The sequence below is a fragment of the Thalia democratica genome, chromosome 6 (genome assembly GCF_965202585.1).
Source record: "Thalia democratica chromosome 6, ktThaDemo2.hap1.1, whole genome shotgun sequence".
Lineage (NCBI taxonomy): Eukaryota > Metazoa > Chordata > Thaliacea > Salpida > Salpidae > Thalia > Thalia democratica.
Genome location: NC_139170.1, coordinates 22,176,500 through 22,200,648, shown reverse-complemented (window position 1 = coordinate 22,200,648; position 24,149 = coordinate 22,176,500). Strand labels below are relative to the sequence as shown.

Below are 24,149 nucleotides of genomic sequence, written 5' to 3'. Positions count from 1 at the left end.
TATCAAATTGAATAAATATTATATTCAATGTCTTTTTAACCGTAGTTATATGCTGAAAATATATGTTTTAAGCCTAATATGTTTAAACTAAAAATATAATTTGTTTTAAACAAGCTTTATAAAAACATGGTAAGAATTAAATTTAAATATGATAAACTAAAATATATAGTTAACTTTATTTAATGGTATCGTAATCAATATAAATTAATGTATTGATTTAATTGCTTTATATTGTCAAGTAAAAGCGATTGAATACTTCAGTTTTATTAGTTTATAATAAATTAGTTTAATTTTATATGTATACTTATAAAATACAAATTTTTAGCCAAAAAATATGGTTAAAAAATCATAAAATATAATAAATTTTTAGTTTGATATTGGTACAAAATCATCCTAGGGAGTTACTGATTGTATAGCTTATGACTAAGTATTTAAAAGCTTTTTTTAAATTTAAACATAAACTATATGTCTCAAATTTTAGTAAGGATTTGTAAAGTAAATTATTTCGTTAACATTATTGCTTTCAAAATACTAACTAAAAGCTTTTATTTTATGATATTTTTAATTGTCATTTGATCTTTTAAAAATTTAACTAGTTATATTAAAACCTTGTTTTTAGAAATAAAAAATAAGTATGGTTGATGATCATTCATATTCTCATCACTGGAGTGAAAAGTGTTTCTATAAATCTCAGTCTTTGCCAGCAGACAACATTTTGTTTAGAAGTAATGAACTGTGTACCAGGTAAGGAGTCAAATTAAAATACTACAAAATTAAAGTTTTTAAATATATAAAGTAACAAATGATGTTGTATTTTACTTACATAATACTTAATATAAGTTTTATCTTATAGCTCTTGCACTTAGTTTAGTATTTGTTGTAACAAAGACTTTTTAATCTGTTTTTATAGATACTTAATACCAGGGTTTTCAACAGTGCCCCTTTGAGGGCGATTTTTGCTAACAGGGGGGTCAGTTAGTAAGCTGGCAAAAATATTAAATGTGTGATTAACTAGTAAAGGGGCACTATCTAAAAAATGGGGGTCATTAGCTTTAAAAGTTCAGCTAAGGGGATGTTTATGAAAATGAGTTTGGAAAACACTGAATTAAACTATACAAAATTTTAAGAAAAACTGTTCAAAGGCATACTTTAGTCCAGGGTTCCCAATTTTTTTTTCAAATGGTCCCCTTTGAAAAAATTAGAAAAGCTACGGCCCTTCCAAAACAAGGATACTCAAAAACTACCCTAAAAAACACATAAGAACTTTTTATTTTACTTTTCATCAGCAACTCCGAAATATCTAGTGTAAGTTTCAAATCTACCATCAAAAACGCTTAATACCTTTTTTGCTTTTCATTAACAACTCCAGAGTATCTAGTGTAAGTTTCAGATTATATCCTCATTACCCCCTGTAGCTCCTTTACTTTTTGTTTCCCTATCTTTAAAGCTGAGTTATTACATCATTTTTGCTCATAAAAAAAAAGTTAAATAAACATTATTATAATAGTTTTTTAGTATATTAAGAATAATATTTACACTAAATAATACTTAAATAAAAAACAAGTTACTTACTTTTTAGTTAGAAACATTTTTACTGTGTATAACCCTTAAAATCTGTGTTAAAATCGTCCACACCACAGAGTTGTCACACACTCATTGTACTTAGGTTAACTCAAAATATTTTGACTTTTTTTAAGATTTTGAAGGACAGTTTTGATTTGTATTATATATATTTTAAGATATTATAAAACTCCCAGGACAGATATTTTTAGATCTAGAATCAGATTTAGTTGATCCCCTTTCAATATATTGTTCTTTTTTATAACCAATTTTGTCCAAAAACAAACTTTTTATTGATTTTAAATGGCTTAATTAATTTTTTTTTGGCCTTCGGGCTAGTTCTTTACTATTCTTTGAAGTAAAATTGTAGTTAGTTTTAATGGGAAATTAATGTTTTTCATGATTTGAGTTCATATTAAACGGTTAAATTAAAATTGAATTTAACATCTAAGTTTATAAATACGAATTTTAGTTTTTATTTTATGTAATAAGATTAAAGCTCGTCAAATAAAATGTCAAAAAATAATCAAACATTTTTTAATATATGTAAATTTAACTAACATGGTTACTTAAAGTTAATCACAAACTTGGTTTTTGATCTCAATTGGTTTGAACTTTTAATGCTGAATCTTTTAAAACAGTATTTCTCATAAGTTTAGTGAACGTCTAGTGCTGAAGCATACATATACAACCTTCCTTTAAATTATTAAGAAGAAAAATAAGCATGAGGTATAAGTAGTTTGCGCCAGAGGAAAAAAAAGGATTAAAAAAAAACTCAGTATTACTCGGGGTAGTTTTTAATCACTCAGGACAGTTTTTTTGACTCAAAGATTGACAACTCTGACACCAGGTTAAAAAAACGCTTCTTATAAAAATTAGTTTGTACGTAACTATGCTAACTTTAATAAAAAAGAGTTTATCAACAATTAGTTATGGAGATAATTTCAGATAAAACATATTTAAAAAATATTTGAGCCTTTCAGCAAATATTTGAGCTGGATATTTTTTTTAATTTTTGTATGAACCTTGAAGTCCCCAACATTAGAAAAAAATATTAATATGAATTGATTATTTAGTACTCTATAAGCATGAAGTAAATAAATTTTAAAAGATAAGGTTAAAAGTTATCCTAGTTTAAACAAAAAGTGATAGTTTTGAATTTTTATTAATTAACAATTTTTTTAGAATAAACTTTTTATCTTCCTCTAAATCATCTTTTTATATGGCTAAGTACCATTTTTTTTTAAATTTGATAATATATATTATAAATTATTCTAAAAGTAACAATATTACTTCTACTTATGATGTCTTTGAAAAATTATTAGTTATAATTAGTTCTACTGATAACCCTAATTTAACTGTTTTTCAGTGTGCATGAGTCTGCAGATAATACAGAAGATGCAAATGACATCGTAAGTCTAAATATTATTATTTTTTCTATATTACTAGGTTGCTAAACAACCTGGAATCTGGAAAAACCTGGAGTTTGACAATTTAGGAAAACAAATATCTGTAATTTAAGAAAATTTTGAATAAAGCCTTGAAAGTCCTGGACAGGGTAGCCTGAAAACTGGAAAAAAAAAACCTGGAAAATTAATTTGACAATTTTGGCAAAAAAACCTAAAATTTTACACAAAAATTGTTAAAAAACCTGGAATTTTTTTTATTTTTTAGTTTATTTTACAACTTTTCTATAATAAAAATGTATGTTTTATAGTTTTTGAAAAACAGGTGGGGATACTGGAGTTTTTAAATACCAATTCAGTGAGAAACACATTCTGAGTTTAAAATTTATTTGCAAACAACATTTTGACTTTTCATCAGTCATTATCAACAAAATACTGTTCAAAATAACTAAAAATTAGTACTAAACAACTAAGTATACAAATTTTTTTAAGTAATACCATATGTAAACATTTATAGTTTAAAATTATAAACTACAATAAAATAATATGTTACATAAGTATATATCAAACTAATCAAAAATTCTTAGTGTATGGGTAATACCCGGCTTAGTTAATTGTTTATTTAAAGTTGGATTATAACGTTTATTAGCAGAGCTTCACTTATCAGAGTCTCAAATTTATTTCTACATTCTTTCAAAATTCCAAAATTATTAACAGTTATTTTTTCATTTTTACAAACATTACAATTGCTAATGTGGTCAGATACAGCTGTTTTGCCTTTTAAATGTTTTTTAACTCTTTCTACTAATGGTCGTAAAGTGAATCCAATATACTGGATACTCTTATCATAAGAGCATTTATACTCATAGACCACGTTGGATTTTAATTCATAGGGTGTCTTATCTTTATTAATGAAGTAATTGCTTACTTTTGTTGTGGTAAAAATTACTTTGAAGTCATCGATGTAGTTGTTTAAAAGCTTTTCTAGTTTCTTTTTATACTCATTACTAGGTTTTCCAATACCTTTACGATATTTTTGAAGTCTGAGCTACTTAGTTTTTTCTTAGTGTAGTCTTTATTGTTAATAGATCTTTTGATTACGTCATCAACATTAACATCAAACTAAAGAGAGAATAAATAATAACAAAGGTACACAAAAAAAAAATCAATACAAATGTCATTTTTAATTTTAGTGCAGTGGCACCAACTAAATGGAAAAGAGCTCTAATACTGTGGTTTGTGAACAGAGCAAGAAATATAGTGTCTATGCATAAAATTTACAAACAAAAAATCACAAACTTAAAAGAAAAATTGTTTAAAAATTGTTATCCAAAGGAATTTGTTGATGACGTAATCGAAAGATCTTGTAACGATAGCTGCACACATCGTTCTGAAGAGAGTATAAAAAACGCAAAAAAAACGCGAAAATGGTATAAAAATCACCGCGAGAGAAGCGTGGTAGTTGAGCCGTTGTAGTCGTGATGGCCGTAACGTGGTTGCGTTAGCAATAATATTAGTTGGCATTAATTTATGTTCTTGTAGGGGTAGGCGTATGTGTTTATTTTTTGAGCACTATTTTGATTATGTTTAAGACGTACTTTTGAGTCGTTTACTAAGCATTATTTTGTTATTGGGCATTGATTCATACTCTTGCTAATATTCTTAATTCTCATTTAGCGAGTCACTTAGTTTCTTTTCCAAGATCGTAGAATTTTACATTGTACAATAAACGTTGAGTGTTAATTCATATTCGTTTACTTACTAGAATTTAACCTAGTTAATCTTAACTTATATATCTAGCATTTGTTTATAGCCTAGATTATATTAGACCTTCTGTAGAATACATTTAATTGTAACATACTCTCACTAACACCATTAGTAGCACTAATTTGAGTATGAGCACTAGCAGCAAGAAATCCATACCTGTGTCAGTATACAACCACTCGAGGTTAGTTACTGATGCTGAAGAAGGTATGGACGCTGATTACCACAAACCAACTATAAACCCTGAACCAATTAAGATAAGAGAAGATATTGTAAGAGGTGAGGGTTATAATCTATTAACAATAAAGACTACACTAAGAAAAAACTAAGTAGCTCAGACTTCAAAAGTATTGTAAAGGTACCTTATATTGGAAAACCTAGTAATGAGTATAAAAAGAAACTAGAAAAGCTTTTAAACAACTACATCGATGACTTCAAAGTAATTTTTACCACAACAAAAGTAAGCAATTACTTCATTAATAAAGATAAGACACCCTATGAATTAAAATCCAATGTGGTCTATGAGTATAAATGCTCTTATGATAAGAGTATCCAGTATATTGGATTCACTTTACGACCATTAGTAGAAAGAGTTAAAAAACATTTAAAAGGCAAAACAGCTGTATCTGACCACATTAGCAATTGTAATGTTTGTAAAAATGAAAAAATAACTGTTAATAATTTTGGAATTTTGAAAGAATGTAGAAATAAATTTGAGACTCTGATAAGTGAAGCTCTGCTAATAAACGTTATAATCCAACTTTAAATAAACAATTAACTAAGCCGGGTATTACCCATACACTAAGAATTTTTGATTAGTTTGATATATACTTATGTAACATATTATTTTATTGTAGTTTATAATTTTAAACTATAAATGTTTACATATGGTATTACTTAAAAAAATTTTTATACTTAGTTGTTTAGTACTAATTTTTAGTTATTTTACACAGTATTTTGTTGATAATGACTGATGAAAAGTCGAAATGTCGTCTGCGAATAAACTTTAAACTTAGAGTGTGTTTTTCATTGAATTGGTATTTATAATTTTTAGACTTGAAAAAGTTAATAAAAGTTTTTATTAGTTGTTAATAAATTATTAGTAAAACTGTCACTTTAATTATTGAAACTACTTTTTTATTTGCATTCCATTATTTTGAATGTCATTTAAAGTCAGTCAACAAGAATTTATTTATGACTGATGCAACTTAAAAGAGTTTAAATTAAAAGAAAACTAAGATCAACAAACATTGGCAAAAGTCTACAGAGCCTTAGGCTGGACTTTCTATGCCGTGAGACAAGCTTGTGGTATGATCAAACCTTGTTAATTCGAGAAAACTATGAGCAAGAGAAAATTAAGAACAAGCGTAAAATAAGAGCAGAGCCAAATAAAATGTCTGATGTAATTTTTTGTGCACAATATATTTATAGCAGCTATAACAAATCTAAAATATATAGTATAAGTTATTAGTGTACCTAATTTATAAAAAGGAGCTATTATAAGTATCATACAAATAAAATAAGAATTAAGTAATCTCTGTGTGGTTACAAGACTTTTTGATTAAGTGTTTTTGTTACCTTTTGTTGGTTAGTTTAATTTTTTAGCTTTATGTCATCTATACATTATACACTTTAAAAATTTTTGTTTTCTTTTTCATAGGTTCTATAGTTCAGCAAAACACTGTAAATTAACAAAATATACATCATATAGATATCTAAGACAAAACTAGAAACAATTTTCATGTTAACAGAAATTATTTTTGTTTAAAGTAATATATACTTTAGAAAGGCTATAAGTATCAACAACTTAAAAAAGCCAGTACATAATTTAGAATACACAACAAATATTGTGAAACAATTGCTTCACAAAATTTGTTTTGTTTTTTAAATAAATATTTTTGTTTTCAGCGTTGTAGAGTTAAAGTAAAATACTTAAAGTTAATAAGTTAAAATGGTTAAAGAAAAAGTTATATTAGTAGGATCTAGATTTTGTCATGCATGGTTGGATAATCCACAATTCCAATCTTGGTTGCAGTAAGACAAAGCTAAGATTAAATAGTATAGTAGGTAATACTGTAATGTTTAAGTAGTTTGAATCTATCAAAAAAAAAACCTTTTTAACTTAAGATTAGTTTACTACTAAAAAATATCAAAAAAAACCTTCAAATACCTGGAAGTAATTCTGAAAAACCTGGAAGAAATTTTGAAAACCTTTAGAAAATTTGCCTAAAACAATCAGCAATCCTGTCTTGGAACTTTGAACAAAAACATGAAAAAAAAAAAGAAATTTTAAACAAGGTTTACATGTAAAATGATAACATTTTGTTGAGTTACAAAGAATCTGTTTTATGCAATATTTTTGTGTATATTTTAGAAATTTATTATTATGCGACACATTTAAAGTAGCATTACAGTATATCTTTTCAATACTTATACACTATTTCAAACATTTTTTTTACCTTAAACTTAATTTATACTAAAAATGGACAAAAAACTTATACTTTCAAAAATCTGAAAGAAACTCAAAAAACCTTTGACAACTCTGATGTTACCTAAATTACTTGTCTTTTAAACAATTAAATAACACTTTATGTACCATTTTATCGCAACTAATACTCATTAAACCAAAATTATGCTAAACTAAAAATATATCTAATTTTTTTGATTATTTTTGTGAGTTTTATTTGTGAATTCTACTTATAATAAAGTTTTAATGCAGTCTAATGTTATATTAGAACTTTTTTTTATACTAAAAAATTATTTATAACAAAAAATATTAGACTGGAAGCAGAAGCTTTCTAAAATATCTTTGATTTAAATATTTTCTATATCGAAAAGTAGGTTTATTTTAAAGAAGCAAATTAAGCTCGTTTTTTATTTATTTTCTGTTGTAAAATCTTATTCAAATAGAATCTATAAAAACTAACGTCACAAACGTTTATTTTGCATTGGTTTCGTTCTTATAGACTTTTTTAGCAAATTTTACTTAATTGTCTTTATCTAATTGTATACCGTTTTTGTAAGTTATTACATTTAAAAGTTGAAGCTTAGTCTGTGTTTTCATTTTTATTTTAAATATGATATTTTAAAATATTAGTTATAGAAATAATTTATTTTCCATATTTGAAAATATAAAGTATATTAAGAAAACATTTTTAAATAAATTTATAGATAGATATTGAAGGACAATTTGATGAGGTTCCTAAAATTTCTTCGTTTTCCTGGCACTGTAGTACAGAAAAGGTAACAAATCAGATGGAACAGTGTTATAAATTAACTAAAGAAATACTGTTTAAAAAACATCGTGACCCTAACTGGATGGAAAAATTAAATAAGTTTGTTTTTGAAAAATACTAACGAATATTAATGGTAAAAATACTTGTAATTATTAATGTGTTTATTGTAACTACTGTAAATATGTTATGTATGTTTATCATGTTTCATTTAATTTTTTAGTCAAAGTTTTACTATTGGATAAATATTATTAATTCTTTCAGTGTTTTTGCATATGTAAAATTTCGTTGTTTTAAAATAAGGTTTGCTTTATAAATTTTTTTTTTTGAAATTTGTCGTGCAATGTGTTTATAGTAATATAAAAGCATAATATTTTTTATGTACAATTTACTTTCTTACGTTTGTCGACTACTTCTGTAACTTATAATTTTTATAGTCTGTTTTGTTGAAATAAACGAGATTCAATTTAAACAGCTACTTTCAGCAAACTTTTTATAATGATCTTTATTAGCGATTACATTTCTAAGCTAGTTTAGAAAAATGAATTCTTATTGTTAAAATATTTTAGAAAACCATGTCAAAAAATGTTTTATGTTTCTGATAAAAACCATTAGTTTTCAAAAAATGTTTTTTAAGTATGTTACCAAATAAAATTTTTAGTTTTAAAAGTATTGGGTGGTAAATGACGTAAAAATGTGTTAGAAACTAACAACTTTGAATCTTGTATACATATTAAAGAAATCTTTAAAAAGCCTTCTGAAAATAAAATTTATGTAGAATAGAATTATATTTACTAATAAACGCTTTAGGGAGGTATCTAAATTTTAAAAATATATTTATTTTAATTTATTGAATTTTATTTTACAGGGTTGCCAAAAAAAACTAAAAAAACCTGAAATTTGATAAATTTTGATAAAAAAGTCTCAAAAAACTGGGAATTTTAAACTATTTTTACATGTAAAGTAACAATATTTCTATTACATACAAAAAAAAATCATAAAAAAGTTTTTATTAAAAACAGATTTAAAGTATTGTACGGTATCTTTTCAATGTTGTTATACTATTTAGAACAGTTTTTTCTTTAACTTGAGTTTAATTTTATACTAAAAGACCTAGGAGAAATTCACAAAAGATCTTTAGCAACCCTGTATACTAGCTATCAGACATTTTTTATCACTCATAATAACTGTCGATTAATAAGCAATCAAAGTTCGTCAGTTCAATAGTTACTTATGGAAGGCGAAAAAAGCGAATAAAATGTTGAAATAATAACCTTATATTCTTTTTCAATATTGATCCAAACATTTAAGTTTTAACAGTTATTCCTTTACTTATGTTTGAATAATTTTACCTCGGTTAGCTTTTATTTTAAATTAATTTGTGATAAAATCTCTTTGTTCCTTTTTATTTTTAATATTATATACATGGTTGCTACTTAACCTGGAAACCCGAAAAAGCCTGGAATTTGACAATTTAGGCAAAAAAAACATGGAACTGGAGTTTGAGAAGTTTAAAAAATACCTAGAATTTTGAACAAAAACCCTGGAATTTTAACAATTTTAACATGTTCAGTAGTAAAATTTCGATTTGACTCAAAAAATCTATCATAAAAATAAAAAATTTTTGTCATCATCAATTTTTTTTTAAATTAAAAAACACATTTAACGTAGCTTTACAGTATCCTTTCAATGTTTTTATACTATTTAACAGTTTCTTAACTTAAATTTAACTTTAAACTAAAAATAGACCCAAAAAACTGTACTTTTAAAAAGCCGAAAAAAGTATTGAATAAACGAGTGGCAACCCTGTATATAATTCCAAGTTCCTGAAGTTTTAAGTTTTCTAAATCAAAAATCGAAAAAAATAAACATATATTATTAGTAAACATTTTAACCCAAAAATTGACACAAAATCTTACTGAAACTGTACAAACTGACTGTATCTCAGAAGTTTTTTTATATTTACATTCTATAAAAACTGACTTACATTTTATACATTTAGCTTTCATTTTAAAACAGTGTTAATTTGTATATTTTTTTGTTATGTCGCTGTTTTACAATGTTTTGACATCTATGTCTTAGTACTAACTTGTAATATTTGAGTCTGAACTCCACATATTTTTTTGATAATTATATTAATTATCGTAACATTTTTTATACTCAAGTTAACTAATAAAAATAATAGTTCTTGCTACATTTTTTACTAGTTATCAAGTTTTCAAAACTTGAAAAATACAGTTTATGTTTGTTTAAGAACGTATGAGATTGTTAGTTTATAACTTCATTGTTTTTGGTCTGTAAAATATTGTTTAGAAATTTTAAAATCAAGGATATTTTTGAAAATATTTATTTTGAAACAAATTAAAAAAAAAAACTTGTTTGGTATAAGATTATAATATACCTTATTTATGATTTATTGACAATTTCACAAACAATACTGACAGAGTGTATTGTATTCAAGGTGTGAGGTAGTGAGTTTTTGAGATCAATATAATCTCAATTTTGAAACAATTTTTTGCTAGTTTTTACTTGATAGTTTTGTAATTACTGCATCATATTATTTGTATTGAATTTTTTCTTTTCAATGAAATTGTTTAGTTCAAAAATATCTAATATTAATTATTTGGAATGTATTAAACGTTAAAGTTTGAATTGTTTTGTAATTTTTTGATTAGATAAACTAAATAGATATGGATTTATTATTTTAGAGAAACACTGAGTAAAAAAGGACGTAAAAAATTAATAACAACTGCTGTTCAAATTGTTGATGACGATGTCTACGTTCGTATAGTTGCTAAATCGGTTAGTTTGCTTTATTTTTATTTTCATAGTAGTAGTATGAATGCTTATGGTTATAATTAAATTTGTAAAACTTGTAAAAATAGAAAAACTTAGATCGTTTTGGTTTAGATAAATTCCACCAAAAGTCTTATATCTTACAATTTTAAATAATGAACTTCACCACAAGACCAACAACAACAGCATCCGAGACAACCTACGACCGGTTTCGTTCTATTAAGACTCATCAGGCAGGCATAGTCGCGAGAAACCGCTGGATCAATCCAAGCGGCTTAAGTACTGAAGTGACCGTTTGTGAGTAAAGTTGATTAAATTGACACAGCTAAACTATTCACAGCCCAACTTTTCAGACATTGTGAGGTTATAGTCTGTGCTCGTTTGATCAGTTTTAACCAATATTTATTTCGTCCATCATCAACAAAGTTGAGATGTTCGCGCCATCAACAATAAATAATGAACTTTACCACACGACCGACAACAACTTTGTTACAATTATGTATACCTAGTTAAATAAATTTAAGCTGTGTGATATAACAAAAGTCATTAGTTTGTTAACTTTACCATTAGAGTATTAAAACGTTTTTTGGTTTTATACTTTAGGTGGGCATATATATTATTTAGTGAACAAAAAAACTTCTCAAAAAGATTGGTCTAAGGGCCTGGTGTACGAAAAAATCTTTCGGTTATAAGGGGTCCACCTTGTTTTTTTCAAGTTGATCTTATTTTGTAGAGTTTTATCGAGGCTCTCAGAAATTTTTAACCTCTTATAAAAATTCAACATAACTTTTGAAATATAAGCCTTCAAAGTCGTTGAGCTCAATAGTTTCCTAATGAAAAGCGCAAACCAAAACCGCGCAAAGAAGGCTTTTTAACTAAGAAATTTTCTTTTTCTTGATTTTTTAACCAATTGTCTTTAAATTTTGACTGTAAGTAATTATACTCTTTATGAAACTTCAAAGACGCAAAAAAAAACGTAGACAACTCACGTTATTTTTACTACCATATAAATTAAGTGCGCTTTTCTGTTACATATTTCAGCTATTAAATTTAGTGTTTTTTTTTTTTCAATTTATAAAATTTGAGTCGCTTACGTTGTAGAATATTTTTCAATATATTAAAAATGCCAAAATTTAAAGTTACTTGAACTACAAAATGTATGTTTCCTGAAAATTTGAGATATTTAGCTCAAAAAATGAAAGAAAATTTCTTAAAAGTTATTTTTTAAATTTTAGAGAAAATTGACAATGAAAAAGTTGCGGTTCATACGTTTTTATCAAAACTTTTTACAAAACTGTCTATATATCGAAAGTTAACTATAATTTTATATTCTATAAAAACTGTTTATAGTTACATATTTTATATAAAACAATATTGAATTAAAGAAAGTTTAACTCCCCTATGCCCTTAGTATTCGATTTTAATGAGTATGTTTTTATTTTTATTGAATGTTGTATACTTACAGTATACTTAAAAAAATTATGTTTATCAAACGCAAGTGGTATATTTTACTTAATTAATTATGAGTATAAATATTAATATAATAATGAATTAATTATATTTACCATAGCTTTTTGTAATCAATTGTTTTCTAACTGTTTTATAGACTCCGAGAGAAATTACCATAAGAAAAAACTCTATTGAAAATTCAGCGTTAAAGATGAGATATTTATTTGGAACTTTCGGCTGGGATATGACTCTTCTTAAATGGCTGCATTTAATTTTCATCAACAATATGCCTGAAGAACAATTGAACAGCTATGCTGAGATAATACAAACTCTAAAACTAGATGTAGGTTTTTTATAAAAGAATAACGCTTTTCATATGTAATAAATTTACTACCATAATTAAATAAAAAATGCATTGAACTAGTAAAAAATAGTTTTCTCATTCTAAAAATAGATTTGTAAAAACTTTTCCATTTAAAAAAGTAATTTGATTTAGGTTTTGTTACATCAGTTAAAATTTTATGAAAATATATTACATGTTTGACAAAACTCTACTTAAAACTTAACAGTGCCCAAAGCTTATTGAAAAACTGTTGAAAAAGTGTGATGCAGACAAAGAAAACAACAAACTTCCAAACACTTATCAACTAATGAACAGAAGACCTTGGTGTCCAGCTGTTACCGCGATTTCCTTTCACCAAAATGTTTTAACAATAGTCATTTAAATTTTGTAATTTTTGATTTTTATTTATGTTATAAGTACTTGTAATCGTATTTATAGTTCTATTCAAGGCCATTAGCTCTACCTTATTTTTAACTAGTTGATCTCGGTTTTTAGAAGTTTTATCCTAATTATCACATATATTTAACCTCTAAATAAAACTCGAAGTAACTTTTGACATAAAATAAATCAAATTTGATGAGTTCTTTTGGACGAAACAAACTGAAACGGCGAAAAAAGACTACTTTCTAAAAATTTATCTTTTTCTCATTTTTTTGCCAGTTTATTTAAATTTTCTCAGTAAGTCCTTTACTAGTATCTAAATCATTCATCATATGTTTACTTTTAAACTAAAATGATTGTCTTTAAAAACTACCTCTATTATTACTTCCATCTAAGATTTTATTTTTGATATTTATAAATTTTAAATTAGAAGTTTTAAATAATTTAAGGACAGTTTTTTGAAAACTTGAGGTTTCTAGCATTTAAAAAGTAAGTAGTGCTTTCTCAGACTAATCTTAGTTTATTGATCAGTTGATTAAAAATGTTCATTAAACAAATTCAAATTTTAAATTTAACTTAAATTCAAAAGTTTTAATCATAAGATTAAAAATGTCATTTGATTAAAAACACGATTATACTTTTGCTTTTGTCATACAATGATAATTTTTTTTCGAACTAATACGAAAAAATCTTCCTTTGAAAGCAAGTAGCACTGGACTCTACAGACAATCATCAACAACAATCCACTTGACATTCTGCGACCTCGTTTCATCTTCATCTAATTTTGTTCGACCCATCAGGCAGACATGGTCGCAATAACCGCGTCCTATGTCAAACCAAGCTAGCTAAAGTACCTCTTATCAAAAATTTAGTTGCATAAATTTTTGACAGTATCTACAAACGGATGCTTAAGTACTTTTGTCCGCTTGGTTTGACTGGAATAGCGAATTATAATCACTATGTTTGCCTGATTAGTCCTATTGAAGACGAAATTGGGTCGCAGAATGTTGCGTGTATTGTTGTTGATTGTTGTACGATGCAGTCTAGTGCTCATCAATGCAGAATGATTACGAAAACATCTCAGCTTTTCAGAAATAGCAAAAAAAAAAAAAAAACTTATTATAAAGCAACAAAGGTTCCTGAGAATTTGAGATTTGTCTCTCAAAAAACTAAAAAAAATAGACTTTAATAAATTTCTTATAAAATTCCTGTTTTTCGATATGAACATGTATATTAAAAGAAATTTTCGTTGCAGCAATACTTAAAAAAAAAAATTCTAGATGTTTGTGTCGGAAAACTTTATCTAAAACAAATACACCCCAAGTTTTAATAGAAATGTTTTTGTTTTTTGAAAGTTAGTTATAGAATATAGTTTGATTTTTCAATTAAGGGCTAATGTAAACTTTGTAGAAAAAAAAAGGACTTTCTTATGGCTTTAATTATGTTTGAAATATTAGGTTTTGTAATATGTCATCATAACTAATATTTATTATATACGTTTAAATTCGTAATATTTGTTAAGAAATCAATAAATTAGTCTTAAACAGTACTTATGTATAGTACATATGTAATGTTTTATGATACTCATCTTAAAATAAAGCCATTGTGGTATACCATTAGTTTTATTATGATTTGTTTAAATAACACAGAAAGTTCGACTTCCACATCCTGTTGTGTTTCTGCTTGTACCTTCGGTTTTAACTGATCACGTGTATCAAGCGGAATCCAGGCGTTTTCTTTTCTGGAAAAACTTGTTTAATAACATCCAAAATTGTAGAGTAAGTAAAATGCTTAAAACTGATAAAGTAAATGTTAAATAATAAAATAAGTACAATATAACCTGTCTAATTTTATAGTAGATTGTAAATAAAATTTCGCCTGATAATTGTATATTTTTTATTTTTATATTAATAAACTTATTTAATTTTATAATTAATTAACAAAAAAATCGTTTTTACATTAATTCACATATGAGTTAAAAACACCCATTTTTATTTAGAAGGTTTGTATAACTAAATATAAGATTATTAGGATCGCCTGGAAACCTGGAAAACCCTGGAATTTTTAACGATTTTTGCATGTAGTGAAATTTCGATTTGACACAAAAAATCTATCATATAGATTAAACTTTTTTTATTAAAAAACACGCTTAAAGTAGGTTTACGGTATTTTTTATTGTTGTTATATTATTTATCACAGTTTTTCGCTTAAAACTAAATTTTGACTAAAAACAGACTCAAAAATCTGTATTTTTAAAAACCTGGGAGAAATATCTCAAAAACAGTTGGCCACCCTGGATTATACATAATTTAAAACAAAAATATATATTAAAAAAAAACTTCAGCTCAGGAATATTTAATTTAAATATATTCTAGTACATAGTTGCACAATGGTTAATTTCAAACTCCATATAACTTCATTATTAATTGCACCGAGAAAATTCTTTAGTTCTATTAGGTTGAGTACTTTAAAGTATTGATATTATTTCGTTTTAATCTTTAGTTATTAGACATATTTTCTAACGTATATATTTTAAACATACCTTTATAAAAAGTATACTGATAGTCAAATATTTTCAAATTAACAAATATTTAGCTTGCACTAATGGAAAAAACGATTGAAGACAACGACTCCATTACCTTTTCTGACGAAGGCACAAAGCTGGACAAAGCAACTAAGATCAGCGACATTTGCACCACCACTTTGCGTAAAATTATATGGAAGATAAGACAGCTAAGGGCTAAGTTTTCAGATATGAAAATTGTTCTTGTGGGTTGGGGGTCAACAAGTTTAATTAATTGCTACGTTGGTTTTAGTTCTAATAATATTTGATTTAAAGAGCTTAGATATTGTATAAACTTTTGATTAACATTTTTTTATATATCTAGTATTTAGAAAAGTATTTAATGTATGAATAAAAAATTAAATACTTTTATTTTTACTAAGCCATGCTCTTCAAAGAAAAACTCATAAATATAGTTTTAAAGTTCTGAAAAAGCTCAAATTTCTGATTAACTAAATAATGTTAAATAGAATGAATGAATATTAATGAAAAATAAATAGTTAAATAGTTAAATACACCTTATAAATAACCGTTTTTGGTAACTATGTTTTAGAACAAATCATATTCATTAGAAAAATGCGTTCTAAATATATTCAAATCTGATTATTTTAGGCTTCAATTGACCAAGCTGTAGATGCAATCATATGTTTGGGATTTCCCACTCATTCTATAGCTGGAACTCGAGTTGTTAGTTGACTTTATATAAAAGTTATATTAATTTCGTAATTTTTAAGTTGTAGTTTTTTTATGTTATTCAATAACTTATTTCATTCATTTTATTTGATAAAAATTATGTTAATAATATAGTAGTACTACTTAGAACTAATTGAAAACTCCTTAGAAGTGTGTTATTAATTTAATAAAGAAAAACATCGTTAGTTTTCAATAAATTGAAAGCATTTAAACAATGTTGCTCATAGGATAGAACAGTGGTCTTTATGGTGAGCACACATATTTTTTGGGCTTCACGAAACTCATTTTGAAATACTAGATCACTAGATATTGTGGAGTTTAAAATGATGAGCAAAAAAAGTCTTATGCAGTTTTGTGAGAAGTTATAAAACATACACTAGATATTCAGGTGTTCGTAGTGAAAAGCAAAAAAAAAAGGTCTCTGTAAAGCATAATTGTGTTAAAGTTTGAGTTTGGGGTGTACAATTGTTTTTTCGGTTTAGTGTGCACAGATCCCTATTACCGTAAAGACCACTGGTATAGAACGTAAAACTATTATAGTCTTGTTTATTATATAAATTTAATCGATTAATAACACCTACTTCTTAAAATCAAATAGAGCAGTTCTATTTTAAAACTCAAGGTTGCCAAAAAACCTTAAGACCTTGAAAAACCTGGAATTTGAGAATTAAAAAAAAAAACTGGAAAAGTCTGGAACTTTGAACAAAAATTACTAAAATGCCTGGAATTTTAAATAGTTATTACATTTTAAGTGGCAAAATTTCGATTTGGGACAAAAAGTTTATAATATAGATAACAAATTTTTGTCATCATCAAAACTTTTTTTTATTTAAGAACACATTTAGAGTAGCTTTATAGTATTTTTTCAAGACAGTTTTTACCTTAAACTTATCTTTAAACTAAAAATAGACCCAAAAATGTGTACTTTTAAAAACCTAAAGGAGATTTTGGAACCCTGGAGAAAATTTGCCAAAAATATTTGTCAACCTTGAAAGCTGCTTCTTATATTTAAAAATATACAGAACGTGGATGACAGTCTGTGTGACGTAACAACGCCTACATACCTGGTAACTGGCACAAATGCGCGATCTTCCCACCCCGACGACGTGGAGCAGTTTCGGCACCAGGTTATGATGCAAGCAATAACCGGTTCGCTGCTAGTGAATGGCGGTAACGATGACTTACTCGTCAACCCCCAAGTTCTCAGGCAAGCCAACTGTTCTCAGCAAATTGTTGACAAGTTTGTATTACATTTAGCTTTTTATTTAGACTTGTACTAGTGCTGTTGTAAATAAATAGTTACTTCAAAGAAACGTTATTTTGCGATAAAGTCTGTGAACTATTTTTTGTTTGTATATAATAATTGTTGAGAAAATTTTTTTAATGAGGCTATATTTACTTAATTTTACTTAGAAGTGTTGCGATTCTTGTTTTTTAAAAATCAGTAATAAGTTTATTTAAGCAAGAATATATTTAGAACCACGTTTCAAAAAATTTCATGTATTAGTCTAAAGAGCTTCGCAAACTATGGTAAAATAATGCCGTCATGCATGATACGGACAATGTTAAGAAATTCTTAACATCCCATCTAGCTCCGCCTCTAACGTCTAAGAAAATCTATACTAAAATACCCTGTGTTAAACTAAAAAAGCTCATACCAACAAAGATTGGTTCGATGAAACATTAGTATGTTGCTATCTCTTATTAAGATAAAGCGACAAATTCTTCTTGAGTTTCAACATGCAAGTTTTTAACAAATTGCGAGAAGCAAGGAAAGTTTTCGAAGGACTGCAAAAAAAATGTTAACGATTTTTAATTAAAAACTAACTCTAGTATTAAATCTGATGCTGATAAAAGCGACATAAAATCTTTGTATGATTCAGGGTTGCCACTTTACCTGGAATCCTGGAAAAACGTTGAATTTGACAATTTAAGCAAAAAAAAAATCTGGAAAAACTTGGAATTTTGAACAAAAATCACTAAAAAAACCTTGAATTTTAACAATTTTCACATTTTCAGTAGTAAAATTTCATTTTGACCAAAAAATTTATCATATAAATAAAAAAAAATTGTCGTAATCAAAAATTTTTTATATAAAAAAACATATTTAAAGTAGCTTTACAGTATCTTTTCAATGTTTTTATACTTTTTAAAACAGTTTGTACCTCAAACTTAAAATTAAACTAAAAATAGACCCAAAAATGTGTACTTTTAAAAACCTGGAAGAAATTTGGAAAACCTGGAAAAATTTTTGAAAAAATGAGTAGCAACCCTGATGATTGATAAAATCCGAATCGCAGCTGGATCTAGAAGAAAGTATATTATATACAATATTCTTTGCAATCTTGCTACCGTAGAATTCCTACATAGCATAAATGATTCTTATTTTGGTTCTTAATCTAACAATTAAAGTTCTTAATTAAAGCCAAGGAGATGAATATTTTTTCAGGGTTCATACGTTTCAGGCTTAATCAGTATCTTGGAAAAAATAGCAACATTTCGATTTTTGTCAGTTCATTCAGAATTTATTTCAAAAAATTGATGTTTTTTTGAATATATTGTTAAGTTGTTAAGTTCTTTCTAAAAAAGCGTTTGGTTTTTATAGACTTAACTTTACTAAGTAGTGGAAAGTTTCAGTTTTTGTCACTTTAAATATTTCAAAACTTCTGAATTTGTAAAAAAAAAACGAGGGTATGCTTTTTTTGAGTACACCATTAAGTTGTGAATTTCTTTTTAATGAACATTTGGTAGTTGTAGACAATATATGTCAAGCATAAATGCTTAGAAATTCATGTATTTAAAATAATAATGACTTTTTTGTATTGAGTAGATATTATCAACTTATAGTTAGTACCAATCACTTCAGTTAAAGATTATATGTTTAGATAAAAGGTGAGTATATCTATTTGTAAGAGGGAGTATCATAAAGTGAGTTTATCAGTGTTAATAGTTCTTTAAAAACTTAAGAACAAGTGAGCCACCACTCTAAAAATAAAATGTTAAATATGTTTGTAGAAGTTACATAATTATTCGAGTTCCAAAAACTAAGTTTTATATGGTATTTTCCAGGAGCTAAATCTAATTAAATAATTTGAAAGTAAAAAAATAAGAATGTACTAAATAAATTTATGACAAGGAGGTTAAGTATTCAAACTAGTCTATTAGGCTATATTGCTTCATCTGGTTGTAATCTAAGCTGGGACCTGACAGATATAATTTTGGGAAAATATCAGTATAAGTTTGTCAAAAAAATAAGTCAGTCTTAAATTGCAAAATTTTACGTATTAACCCTGTCAGTAGCATTATGACGTAATAAAAAATAAAACCTTTTAGAAAATGTTTTAAGAGTACTTTAAATTAGTATTAAACGTTAACTATTGACATATAAACTGAAAGGTATCGAACTAGGTTAAAATTTTTAATTTAATTTTACAGTATTAGCAACAAATAAAATTTTATATAAAACAGATTAAACGTGGAACACATTAGTAATTCAAACAAATTGTTTTTGTGATAATTGGTTCATCTTTTAAAGTCTCTTTAATTTTGATCTGATAGTAGTTGTAACAAACTTTCATACAAAACAGTTAAAGCATGGAACTTTTTCAGTACAAACAAGTTGATTAGTGGTAAATATTCAAGGTTTAAAGTATAGCTTTTTTAAATTGTGGACATGTGCATAATTTATTTAGATTGTGTTTTCTACTAGCCTAAGCTATCGCAGTTTTTTCAAACTTTGTATGTGCTACAAACACTATAATGGTTTTTAAGGCCATAGGGGGGTAGGCCATGTTTTTTACAAGTTGATCTTATTTTATAGAGTTTTTACTAAGCTTCAAGTTGCTTTTTACCGTTTTTTAAAATTCGAATTAGTTTTTGAGATATGACCGGCCAAAGTTGGGCCGCATACAGGTTCCTTATGGGGAAGGAAAAACTAAAACGGCGAAAAAAGACTAATGCATTCAAAATCTATCTCCTCCTTCATTTTTTAAGCAATCTTCTTCAAACTTTTACAGTCTATTCTTTATACAATAACAAAAAAACGTTATTTGTGACTTAAAAAAATTTTAAGTAAAAATACCTTTTTTTTGAAAAAAAAAATTTTTTTGATAAAAAATCACTTTTTTTTTTTTTTTTGTCATAAAATTTTTATTTTTTAAAGTTATTAAAATTCACAAATAACGTTTTTTTCTCATAATGTAAGAAACATTTCCTGAAAATTTGAAGAATATTGCTTGAAAAATGAAGGAGAAGATAGATTTTAAAGCCCGTTTTTAAAAACTCGAGAAAAACGGCTTTAAAGTTTTGGTAAATTTTTTTATGATTTTTTTTGTAAAATTTTGGCATAAGTTTATGTAATCAACATCAATATATTTAAATGGCGTTGTTTATTAATTATTTATTTTATTATACATAAGTTTTGCTTACATTTTAATCTAAAGTATTTGTATTTTCTTTCTTAAGCCTTAATCAACAACAAAATTTATAAAGTAAACACGAAGTAACAGCAGACAGAAGAAGTAACAAAAGTTCTGAATAAAGGAAAGATAAACTTGAATATATAACTTGTTTAGGCGCAAATGTATTTGTATTTAGTGAATTCTAGAATCGTATAATTTTGATATTTTATTATTACGTCATAACCATTTTGCATAAACTAAAAATTCTAAAACTTCTTTACGATTTAAAGTTGGCAGAATGTTAAAGTTGTTTTAAAAGTTGTTAGTTTTGAATTGCTTACATTTGGATAATCTGTTTACCAGTTAGTCAATAGTTTGTTTTACTTGTAAATTGTTTAATTATTAGATATTTTATTAAAATTTTAACAGAGTTTTATTTAAATAAAGTAGAATAATTAGATGTTATGTTTTAAATAAAAAAAAAAAACTGATTTTCTCTGCTTCGGTTGCTTCCGAAAAGATGTTTCCGACAACCCTTTATATAACCGGTCATAAAAAAAAAGTTACTTAATATTTTTAAAATCTAAAAAAAGCATCTGAAAGATTATGAAATTTACTATAATATAAGTCTATATGTTATTTTTGGTCAAAAAATGGCTTCTACCCCCCCCCCCCCCCCTATGGCCTTCATTTCTCCAATATGGTTAATTGTATTTCAAAGTTGCATGTGCTTCACACACTATAACACAAAACTGAACCCGCGGCTTACATACTGAAATTTACAAAGTGAGCTATTTTTTAAAAGTTAATGCTTGTTTTATATATATATATATATTATAGGAAATACTCATTAATTAGATGGACACTTATTAAAAACTTTAACAATTTGTTTACGAAACATAAAATGTTTATTTACACAAAAAAATCTTATTTTTATTACAACAAAAAATTTTTGCAAAGGATTATTCCTTGCTCTTATTCCGTTGATTTCTACGTTGTTAGACTGTATTTTTTGTTGGCCAAAATATAATTTTTAATATTAAAATACAGTTTTTGTTGTATAAAAATGGTAAAAAGTAAGTAATAATTAAATATTCTAAACAGTCTAAGAATCATGAAAAATATTCATATTAAATAACATCGTTCAAAATTTTAAACTATTTGTCAATAGAAAAAATATCGAAGTTAAATACTTATTGTTGATTGTAGATAGTTTCTTTAAATAATTATAAAATTCAGAGTTTTGTTCAAGTATACTATCTAAATCAGGGTTTCCCAAAGTGGGCTATAAGCAGCAAAAGGGGGGCATGGGCAGTAAAGGGGGCCATAAGGTCATAATTTGACACTTACACTAGATATTGTGAAGTTGATGATGAATAACAAAAAAAAAGTCTCGAGCTTTTTTAATGGTAGTTTTAGTATAATACTATATATTGTGGAAAAATTTTAGGGAATTTAGGGGCCATAAGGTATAAAAGGGGAACCCACAAGACCATAATTTGAAACTTACAGTAGATATTTTGGAGTTGATGATAAAAAGCAAAAAAAAAAAGGTCTTAGATGTTTTTAATGGTAGTTTTTTGATAAATGTTGTTAAAGGGGGCCATAGCTTTTTAACTTCTTTAAAGGGTGCCTTTTGATAAAAAGTTTGGGAAACCCTGATCTAGATAATACTGGAATACTCCGGTAATTTTACTTTAACTATTTAACAACAGTGTTACTAAAAATAAAATATGTCTTTAGTTTAGTTGATTTTTAGAAATGATAATATACAGGTATATTTGGGATCATGTTGTTTGCTTTCTAAAAACAGTTCTCGACAAAAAGAGAAGAGATGTGAGTTGTTAATAAAAATCATGCCTTTTAGGTTGCTATTTAGTTGTAAAAATGTACTAAAAGATTTAATTCTCTGTAGCAAATCTTAAAACGACGTAAACACGAAGTAAAAATTTAAAATAACTTATTTAAAAATAGTTTTTTAATCAAAATTATTAAGTATTAAAATAACTTATAATTTTAAAATCCATTAGTTTTAGCTAAAGTTATTAAAAACATTTTAGATTGTATAATTATTTTAAGATTATATTTTATTTAAGATGGTCAATTCGACAAGCTCGTGTAAATTTTCACATTTGAAATCAAGTGATGAATATGGTAAGTTTATTTGATTATAAAAATGTACGACCTTTATTGCAAATTTTAATAGCAAATGATTTCTTTGATGTAAATATAGGCGTATTCAAGAAATGAAAAATTATAAATGTTATCCACTTTTTTACAGGTTGGCGTCAATCTGAAGATAATCTTTCATCTTTCGCTTTAAGTTATAACAAAAGTTAGATAAAATAACATTTTCATTTATACATATTTAGAATGTTTTTAGATAAATAAAAGTTTGTTGTACGTGAAAACATTTCCTAGAAAATATTGTTTTAGCTTGTTTTTAAAGCTACTTAGCTTTACAAAAGCATTTCGCTGTTGTATAATATTACTTTTAAACTAATTTCAATATTAAATTCTGGGTATTGAATAAAAAGACTAACTCAAATTAATTTAAGTTGTTTAAAGTTTAATTTAATCTTTTATTAAAGCTAATTAAATACGTGGTGTTTAAAAGTTGTAAAAAGTGTAATGAAACGCAGGAATAATTTATTAGTTAAATATATACAACATAAACCTTGACTTTTTTTGATTAACTTAGTTGCATCTCTGCACTAACAATAGTCAACTAAAATTTAAAAACAAATTGATTATTGATAATCTAGATAAGCAACCGATAAAAAAAGTCAAGGTTTAAAACTACACTTAAACACTTGGAAAGTGTTAAAAAATAAAAATCATACTACTGCTTATTTTCAATTGTACAATGTATTAAACGTTGCACGACCATTATACAAGACTAACGTCACTGATCATACCAACAAACAGTAGCTTTACGGTAAAACATCATAAACTGTTTGTACATAGATGCAGGGGTGCCACACACTTAGGGAATTCAGGGAAACTCAGGAAATTTTGATTCTTTTTTTAACTCAGGGAAACTCAGGGCAGTTTTGGTTTTTTCTAAAAATTTCAGGGAAATTTTAAGATTTTTTTAAATTTCAGGGAAATTTTTTTCTTGATCTATAATGAGATTTAGTTAATCCAGTTTCAATATTTTGTTCAAAAAATTTAATTTAATATACCTTAAGCGCTTATTTAGAGATTTTTTAACCTTACTGCTAGTTCTTCAATATTCTTAGAATTAACTCAATAATTTTTTAATGAATAATAAAATTTTTAAGGATTTGAAATAATCTCAGGAAAACTCAGGGAAGTTTAAGGTTACTCAGGGAAGTTTCTGATCACTCAGGGAAATTTTTTGTAAACAAAGAGTGGCAACCCTGTAGATGACTTAAGTTTCTTTAGATGCGGCTGACTGATAAGTTTCAACAAAACGTACCTGGGTCTCATGTGGTCTGATGAATCAAAAGATCAAAGATTGTGTTAAATTTAGCTTGTTTCACGGCACATGAAAGTCCCAGGCTTTTGCTATTGATAACTTCAGCCGAAGTTTTCTTT

General features: G+C 26.0%; 1 protein-coding gene across 2 annotated transcripts in view; it reads left to right on the top strand.

Annotated features, from left to right (window-relative positions):
• Window positions 1–617: 617 nt before the first annotated feature.
• Window positions 618–24,149, top strand: part of LOC145838169 (uncharacterized) — a 33,385-nt gene continuing 9,853 nt past the window's right edge. For both annotated transcript variants that reach the window (XM_082945725.1, XM_082945726.1), the window contains exons 1-13: window positions 618–744; window positions 2,930–2,972; window positions 7,902–8,065; window positions 10,672–10,765; window positions 12,366–12,551; window positions 12,778–12,912; window positions 14,582–14,710; window positions 15,528–15,737; window positions 16,108–16,182; window positions 17,211–17,428; window positions 22,364–22,424; window positions 22,685–22,742; window positions 22,870–22,923. In XM_082945725.1, the coding sequence (XP_082801851.1) occupies window positions 635–744; window positions 2,930–2,972; window positions 7,902–8,065; window positions 10,672–10,765; window positions 12,366–12,551; window positions 12,778–12,912; window positions 14,582–14,710; window positions 15,528–15,737; window positions 16,108–16,182; window positions 17,211–17,428; window positions 22,364–22,424; window positions 22,685–22,742; window positions 22,870–22,923 (1,537 nt within the window). In that variant the 5' untranslated portion in view covers window positions 618–634. The remainder of the gene's footprint in view (window positions 745–2,929; window positions 2,973–7,901; window positions 8,066–10,671; window positions 10,766–12,365; window positions 12,552–12,777; window positions 12,913–14,581; window positions 14,711–15,527; window positions 15,738–16,107; window positions 16,183–17,210; window positions 17,429–22,363; window positions 22,425–22,684; window positions 22,743–22,869; window positions 22,924–24,149) is intronic.